The sequence below is a fragment of the Belonocnema kinseyi genome, chromosome 9 (assembly GCF_010883055.1).
Source record: "Belonocnema kinseyi isolate 2016_QV_RU_SX_M_011 chromosome 9, B_treatae_v1, whole genome shotgun sequence".
Taxonomy (NCBI): Eukaryota; Metazoa; Arthropoda; class Insecta; order Hymenoptera; family Cynipidae; genus Belonocnema; species Belonocnema kinseyi.
In genome coordinates, this window is record NC_046665.1 from 40,959,232 (window position 1) to 40,968,339 (window position 9,108).

Consider the following 9,108-nt stretch of genomic DNA (forward strand, 5'->3'; position numbering starts at 1 on the left):
TTCTGAGGTCGGATTCGGATTCAGCGTAGCAAAAACCTTCGGGTATACTAGGTCTGGTCTCTGGTTCCGGACCTTTGTCAAATTTTGTCGGCCTGTGTTATTATTCGGATTAAGATTTCTATTTTGTAAAAGGTTCCTAATTTTGATCAAATAAAGTTGTTAATAGTGTCTATTTTATAAATAATGCAATTTTACGAAGAATATAAATTTGGGAAATCACTTTTTTGAAAAACCTTTCTGTTTTGAAAGAATCAAAGTTTGAAAAGTTACCAGGTTTCTAAAAGAATATAGTTTTGGAAAGATTACCTTTTGCGAAGGATATTTATTTGTAAAGATTTTAAATCTCAGAAAAGTTCTTACTTTTTCGAAGGTTCCTGTTTTGAAAAATAGAATTAAAAAATATTTAAATTTGTTAAAAGATTCCTTTTTTCGAAATAATCTAATTTTGTAAAGGTTCTTTTTTAGAAAGAACCCAATTGTAGAAATGTTACAAATTAGGCAGTATTTTATATGTTAACCGTTCCTAATTTGGAAAGGATTATATTTTTGAAACTTTTCAATTTTCTGAAAGAATGAAGTTTAGAAACGATTTTGTTTAAATAATATATTTTTGCGTATATTTTTTGGAAAGGTTCCAAGTCTAAAAAAATAATAATTTTGTCAAGATTTTAATTATAGGAATCAATACGATTTTCAAAGGTTTCAACTTTTTCAAAATATTCAAGTTGTTTCTACTTATGGACGGTTTCTTTTTTTAAAGATTGCATTTTTGAGAAGGATCCAATTTCAGAAAGATGCAAAATTTAGAAAAAAAATTGTTTGTGAAAGGTTCCTATTTTTAAGAAACCTGAGTTTGAAAGGATTCATATTTGGTGAAAAATTCGATTTTGAAAGGTATCTATTTTAAAAACGATTACATTTTGGAAGGATCCCAAGTTTTGGAAATTTATTTACTATGCTAAAAGTTTCTATTTTGCAATAAAAGAAAAGATAGACAAGGGTTGAATAATGAAAATCAAAATATGAGCTTTTTAATTCAAATTTTAATTTAATATACATAATATTAGATATACAAATTTGCATTTCAAATAATTTTGTAGATTTTGGAAAGGATTTAATTGTTTTAAATTTCCATAATGAAAAGGGTCATAATTTTTTAATTCTTCATGCTGAAAAAGGACCCAATTTTGGAAAGAAACCAATTCTGGCAAAGATTACATTTTTCTGAAATATGCGCCACTTTCTTAATGTCTTTAACTTCTGATTTGAAAATTTTTTTCGAAACTTATTTTCAAAATATTAATCTGATTTGTTATCAAACTATTATATTTCATCAGGGCTTTGGTCCATACCGAAATAAATCGTTTTCTCTGGACGGAACTCAGTCGTCTTGAAGAAGATATTCTTCACATTGACAGAGAAAGAACCGATTATTTACCAAGAAATAAACTTTATACAATTTTGCGAGGCTGCAGGATTCCTCTCGATTTGGAGTTACTAAACGCGATGCTTGATCAGTAAGTAACAAAAAAAGCACAAAAAATGAATTGGTAAAACCGATACTTAAAGAGACAAATAAAATGTGTTATCATTTGTTTCTGAACCAGTATTTCCAAAGATAAAGAAGAGAAAATCAACTACCGAGACCTACTTCAGTTCCTCAATGTGAAAATAAATCCTGTCACTCCTCTACCTCCTGTAAATGTGAAGGTAAAGCTTAATTTATCCTATAAATGTGAGCTGCAAACTGAAACATTCTGATCAATTTAAAAGTAAATAAAATAATAAACATTTCAAAAGGGATTTTGCAAGAAAAGCAAAAAATATTCCATTATTGAAAAAAATAGTTAAGATTTTTGTAAAAATTCAAATATATTTTTTGTATAAAAATTAATTTGAGTATCTTTTAAATCATTTCAGAGTGCACTCTGGTGGGCCTCAGAAAACGAATCAACTTGTGGCGCTGTGGTAGATTTGTCGGCATTCCTAAAGGATTTGAATTTAAATAAAAAAGAAAATTCAGCCTAATAAGTAAACAAAGTTTCATTACCTTGAATATGAAGCATAAAGAGATTAAAAATGACAATGATTCGTTGCTCGGTATTATTTATTATATTTTCTAATTCTATTAAACATACATCGTGTACACCGAAATTAACTAAATACTAATATTTACATCTTCTACTATCTACTTACAAATAATTAATTAAATACGGTCTCTCATGTGAAAAATACACAGAGTTATGCAAGAATAAATATCTAATTCAGTACTATAGATATAAATAATACAAGTTGGTCGATCACGTTCTGTAGAAACACACTTGCTGATTTCGTACATTTCTCAATAAATAAAGATAATCAATTTTAATTTCATAATATTATTTCTCTAAAAAAACAATCCATTTTATAATCGAATAATTTTATTTGGCATTTTAGTATTTTTTCATATTATGGGCTTTGTATTCATGTATTGAACTTTAAAGGAAAATTGATTAATTACATTGGCTACTTGAAAAAATCATATTTATTATATCGTTGGAATCGAATATCAGTTAAAATTTTCTCATTACACAAATTGACCTTTATATTAAGTGAGAGAGCAAAATTGCTTTATTGGACAGAAAAAGTATCAGCAAGATAAAAAACTCAAAATAGGGTCGTTGTAAAAAAAATCACTTTTTATGAAGCTTAACTCAAAATTATTAAAATTTATAATCATTTTGACTACAACGAAACGAATTTTTTTTAAAGTTTGTTTTTAAACCTGTACAGTTTAAAATATGCAAATAAAATTACTGCTGGGTTGAACATCCGCGTCAAGAAATCTGTTTACTCTTTCGACTTTTTTATTCGAGATTCGGAAGCCAGCCAATAAGGCCATTAAATTCAACCACCTTCGCTTTTCTTTTCTGACTGCTAGCAATATTTACAATTTTATCATTTAAACATTTTTCTTCTTGAATGTAAAGAGTAAGTAATTTACTATACAAAAATGTAATTGTTGTAAATCATGCAACAACCCTATTAAATTTGATGATAGTCCTCCGTAAGGACATTAAGCACCATTTTGATGATTATTCAAGAAACAAAAATTGTTATCAAAAATATAACTTTTAGTCTATATAAGAAAAAATGCTTCGTAGATGCATCAGTGCTGAATTGAAGCCTGTAAATTTGATTGGATAATGTTATTAAATTCCGAAGAAATAAAAGAATATTTTTTTTTGCTCGAAGCATGCGTATTGAATTCTCAACTTTGTTGTGATTGAAAATCCAATTTTCAATTTCTGAAAAAATTGATTTATAGCTGTTGAGTTGCTGCAAAAATTTGAGTAAAAAACCTAAAAGAACATTTCAATATTTGCAAAAAAGAAGTTTAAATGACATTACGAAAAACCCTTACGTTAAAATGTGACATACAATTTATCTGATTTTTGAGTAAATAATATAATTTTTTAAATGGTGCTATGCCCTTATGTAAGGTACCCTTTCTTATTAAATAAATGCCCATGGTGAAAAAATGATTTATTAATAAATATATTTGGATATTTAAGTTTCAGTATGTTTTGTTGGAAAAAGTTTTCAATGTTTATGTTTGAATTTGAAAAAGTTTTAAGGGTTAAAAAACCTTTTTGAAAAGGTTCCAATTTTTTTTATAAAATATTGAAAGTCCCTAGTTTGCAAAAGTTACCCCAAGGAAAGTTCTAATTTGGAAAGGTTTAACTTTAGTTTTTATTCCATAATTGGATGTCAGAATAAAAAGTTTCTTCTGCACGGAGAGAAATCTCAAGCGATTAATTCGTGCAAGCGCGTGATTTTCGAACTCCAATATTTACCTGCTTTACAGTCTCGGGCTCTATGATTTAAAAGCATATAATTCGAGATCTGAGAGCAAAGATACGTAGCCTAATGCCTGAAACTTCGAGACCTGGGCTTTAAAAGCAAGGGTTCCGAGATTTTAGTTCTCGGTCCAAAGCGTGATAAAATCGAGGAGCAGTGCCGTGAATTAATCTCCCGAAATTTCTCTCCGTGAGGAGACAGGATTTTTGAAAGTCCGTATTTTTTTAAGGATGTTATTTTGTAATGATTTCTATTTTGTAAATAATTAAATTTTAGAGAGTTGTTAATTTTCTCAAAGAAGATAGTTTTGGAATGATTCCTTTTTTGAAATGGTCACAATTTTGGAAAGAGTAAAAGTTTTTAAACACTTTTTGCTTCCTCATAGAGGAAGCTTTGTCATGGTATTTTAATTGGTGAAAGGTTTTTAGTGAAACGAATTTATTTTTAGGAAAAGGTCCTATTTTGAAGAAGTTTTCTGTATTTAAAAAATTCAATTTTTGAAAGGTTACTATACTTTCTGGAAGGGTTTTAAGCTTTAAACAATCTAGTTTTAAATATTACTTTATTGTAGGCAAAATTTAATTGGAAAAGATTACAATTTCTGAAAAGAATTCAATTTTGGAATTTATTATTGGATTTATTATTATAAATGGAATAATTTAAAAAAAGTTTAATTTTTAATTTTAAACGAATCGATGAGAACAATTTTCAGTCCATAGAATCTGTCTTTGATGCCTGACTGAACATAAACTTGACGCTTCACAAAATCTTAGATCACGATAATGTCACCGAAGATAGTTTTCGATCAATTTGACCTTATTTTTTATTTCTTTTTTCAGTCAGTGATGCGAAAGGAAGTATATAATTGATGCCTCGTATTTTGTAGTTCCTTTTTGTACGGACAGAACATCTGCTAGATTTAATTCCTCTTTCACAATTTAAAGAATTATTTATTTAATATAAAATAAATATTCAAATAAATATTAAAATACTAAAAAGGATCATAGACAAACTCCTATTTTATTTAAATAAATATAAAATAGAATTTTGAAACCATTAAGGATTGTTTTAAATGTGTTGGGCGCTTTTATTGTTCCTTTTTATTCTTATAGAAAAGGAGACTTCTTAAAAAAATTTGTTAGTTGCACTCGTAGTTGGTTATGATTCTTCGACAAGTTTTGCATTTTACATAGCAACAACTGATATATTTGCATTCGCATCTCTCAATGATTTCCTGAGATTTTGTTACGTGACCCCGACCACAGCATAGGTATTCGCAGCCATCGTATCCTGCACTGCTTCCATTGCATTGCCTGAAACCATTGTTATAAGTTTAAATAATGAGTAAATTAAAAACAAATATCTTAATATCGATTGTTAGCAAAAAAACGTATACAAAATTTATGAATTATTGATTTTGCACAATGGTATATCTTAAAAATTTTAAGACGAATTTCGGAAGATGAAAATTAAATTTTGCTGACTTTGATCTTTTCAATAAAAAACTGAGAGGAATATTTCATAAATATTCGACTATTTTTTTATGAATCTAATTTATCTAGAATTAAATGCAAATATTCTAGAGGAAAAGATTAAACTTTAATCTTTAAAGAAAGTTTTGTTAAAAATTGCACATAATATGAATTTAAATAAAAAATGTCAGAATTCTTATTACCCGAAATTTATTTTTATGAATCTCAAGGACTTGTATTGGAAATGAAAGGTTATATAGTTAATGAAGACTTCTAATTAAAAATTTAATTTAGCTGAACATTTATTTTCGAGCCATTCATTTCCATTCGAAGTGACGTTACGAGTTTCGAAAACTGAACTATGCATATGCGAAGGCGTTCGTCGATAAAAGCATTCCACGCCCAGTTCGGCACGATTGTATGCGAGTTTATAATTACTGGTTATGATCCAAAAGACGTATGGCACAGGGGCTCTCAAAAATGTTCAAACCACTAAAGTATCTATTTTCATAGCTTAAAACATAAATTCCTATTACATATTTGAATTCTTTCAAGCTTAGCTTAAACTCTTCTAAAATTAGAAGTCAGAATTAAAAATTTTCTATAAAAGCGAGGATTCTGGAAATACGAAATTTAAAAAACATCAATTTTTTGAAGAACTGAAATTTTTCGAAAACAAAATTAGGGGAAAAAATGAAGAATAGTTAACATCAATACTTAAAAAAATGATTTAAATCCATTTCGTCGAAGTAATTTGTCCAAAAGTATCCAGAACGTCTGGCAGATTCAAAACAGGTTTCCCAATACAGATAAAATAAAAATAAATGATACATTTTTTTCCATGTTTCGTCCTCTCTTGTAATTATTTTTTGCTTATGTATAAATAAAAACGATATCAAGCTGTAAGGGAGATAACCAAGGACCTAAAGAATTCAGTGTGTGTGGTATCTGCACCAGTCCAATGAAAGGAATAAGAAAAAAGAATAGAGAAAAAGGGAGAGATAAAGTGCGATTTCATTTACATACACGCGATGAATGATTCTTGGATAGGGCGTTAATTACTTATCAAGAAATGTATCATTAACAGAGATTAGTATTTCACATTTTTATTCGAGGCTGTCCTCTTGAATTCTTTAGAATTCGATTGAATTCATTTTGAATTCTGTTAACTTCTCTTAAAGTATTTCGACTTTACCTTGAATTCTTTTAAAGTATTTTTAACTCTCTTTAATGCTCTGAGTTTTCTTCAATTCTTTGACTTTTTGTGAGTGCTTTTGAATTTCGTAATTTTTTTAAATGCTTTGAGTTCTTGTGAATTCTTTCACTTGTTTTGAATTCTTTAAATTTTTTATTACTTGGAGTTATCCAATGCGACCATAAGGTTTTTTTGAATTCCTTTGGTTTATTTTTTGAGTACTTTTGATTTCTTTATGTTTTTTTAAAATTTATTGAGTTTTCTACTTATTTGGGTTCTAAAAAATTCTTTAAGTACTGTTCAGTTCTATGAGTTCTGTTGAATCCTTTGATTAATTTAAATTGTTTAGTTTTTTTGAATTCTTTAACTTCTTCTGAATTAGTTGAGTTTATTTTTCAGTTCTTTTGGATTATTTGAGTGTTTGAATTCTTTGAATTCTTTTGAATTCTTTTATTCCTGTTAAATTCTTAAAGTGCTGTCCAATCCTTCTTATAGTTATGTTGAATTCTTCAATTTTTTTAATTCTTTGAGTTTTAAAATTCTCTGAGTTATTTTTATCTCTTTGAGTACTGTTGAGTTATATGAGTTCTGTTAAATTCTTTAATTTCATTTTATTTATTATTTATTTAATTTCATTTTATTTATTTATTTTAGTGACTTTAATGCCATCATTTTTGTGGTGTAAGAATTTTATGCTCTTAGTTTGACTGTAAAATATTTGTAAAATTATTAAACAAAGAATGAAAATGTAATTCGAATTATGCACGGGGCGACTCTTACATGGGAATAACGCTCGGAACAACAACTCACTCAAGATAAGGATTATTATTCGTGTGAAGTATTTATACAAGGGGTTGTTCATATTCAAATTAGAAGCCATTCACGTTCGAGATTTCTACTCACAACATGGCTAATGAAGGCTATAAATTAAAACGATCGTCAGGAGGTAAAAGGATCGACGCGATTCGCGATATATATACACGCGCGCACACACAAAAGTGAAGTAGCTACAGATGTAATTTCTCTGTCTTTCGAGGTGCCAGCGGTGAAAGAAAAAATCGTGAAGTGGTGAGGACGCAGGAAATAGAAAATAAAGAAGGTTTCTTCTGTCTTTTCCTTAATTTCCAGCGATTACCTCGTAAAGTTACTATGGTTCTGCTAATGATTTCGCACTGGTTTTCGTTTATTCTGTAGGATGTTGGTTGATGGCACCCATAAAAGGAAGCCGTGAGTGTAGAATCCCCTCTTCATTTTCACGAAATGAGTCGAGATAGAAGCCAGTTCAAAACCTGATTTAAGGATATTTCATTTCCAGTGCTCTTACATCCAAATCTATCTTTCAAATTAATTTCCATCGAGAATGGAGCAAAATTCATTAATTTTTAAGAATGTAAATAATCTAAAATTAAGAAAATTTCATTTTTCTTCTCTAAAAGGAATAATTCACCAATTTTACAACTTTCACAAGAAAGACGGACTTAAATCTCCTAAAAATTATAATCATATTTTACATTGGATTCTTTCGAAAATAGGATGCTTTCTTAACTTGAATTTATTCCATATTTGAACCCTGTAATAATATTTTTTCGGGATAGTAATTATTTTGCAAGTTTAGATCTTATGTTTGAAACACCGCGAATGGATTGTATCCTTGAAAAACCTTTTAATTTCAAATCCTGCAAGAGCTTCTAAATTGAATATCAGCTCCAAATAAAACATTGAAAATGGTAAAATATTAAACCAGAAGCCTTTGATAATTTTCAATTTGGAATTGTAAGCCTGAAAAATTGAACAACATTAAATTAAATGCCATTTTTAGCAATTGCAGACAGAAGCATTAAAGATGTATAGTTAAATCTGAAACGAGAGTTTGAAAGTATTTGAATACTGAAAATAATGGATAGACTAATAATATAATAATGATCATTATAATTTATCCCTTATTTATAATTTGTCCAGTTTCAGTTTAAAAAAATTATTTTAAAAAGATTTAGAATTATTCAATGAAATATATAAATTATTTTCTTGGAATAACCAAACGTTTCACTTACAGAAACCAAAATATTTGCTTGGACCAGTCAAAAGATATGGTTATGATCAATCAAATTGTAATAACCAAAAAGTTTTCTTGGGTCAACCAAATATTTTATTGTCCATATGATAATCATATTCTAAGTTAATTCAACCAAAATTTTGTTCATTTAACCAAATCTTTTTCTGTGTGAAGAGTCACTGAATCAGACAGGATGTAGTAAAGTAATGTGGGCGATGAATAACCTATATTTTCTAAATTATTTGGTAAATAAAACGATTAAAAGAGAGAAACAGGGAATTATATAAATGATCCTCAATTAAAAAGCAGCGTTTGACTCATTGGGCCGAGACAAAATAGAAAAATCTATGGTGGAAAAGGGGATAAGAGCAGGTTGAATAAAGAAAGTATCAGACATTTTTAGAGAGACAAAAATCAAAGAAAAGTTAGCAGAGCAAGTAGGCGATAGTTTCTGGTTGGTGAGAGGAGTAAGACAAGGTTGCCTTCTGAATCCATTTTTATTTAATATATTAATTTTAGACTTGAAGGAAGAAATTAAGAGAAAAGGA

General features: G+C 28.3%; 2 protein-coding genes across 2 annotated transcripts in view; one reads left to right on the forward strand and one right to left on the reverse strand.

Moving 5' to 3' along the window:
• Positions 1-2,312, forward strand: part of LOC117179782 (EF-hand domain-containing family member C2-like) — a 27,761-nt gene extending 25,449 nt beyond the window's left edge. The window contains exons 12-14 of the mRNA XM_033371883.1: positions 1,338-1,517; positions 1,608-1,710; positions 1,921-2,312. Coding sequence (XP_033227774.1) covers positions 1,338-1,517; positions 1,608-1,710; positions 1,921-2,028 — 391 coding nt within the window. The 3' untranslated portion in view covers positions 2,029-2,312. The remainder of the gene's footprint in view (positions 1-1,337; positions 1,518-1,607; positions 1,711-1,920) is intronic.
• A 2,625-nt stretch (positions 2,313-4,937) lies between these two features.
• Positions 4,938-9,108, reverse strand: part of LOC117180131 (protein Wnt-11b-1-like) — a 50,090-nt gene continuing 45,919 nt past the window's right edge. The window contains exon 6 of the mRNA XM_033372474.1: positions 4,938-5,153. Coding sequence (XP_033228365.1) covers positions 4,979-5,153 — 175 coding nt within the window. The 3' untranslated portion in view covers positions 4,938-4,978. The remainder of the gene's footprint in view (positions 5,154-9,108) is intronic.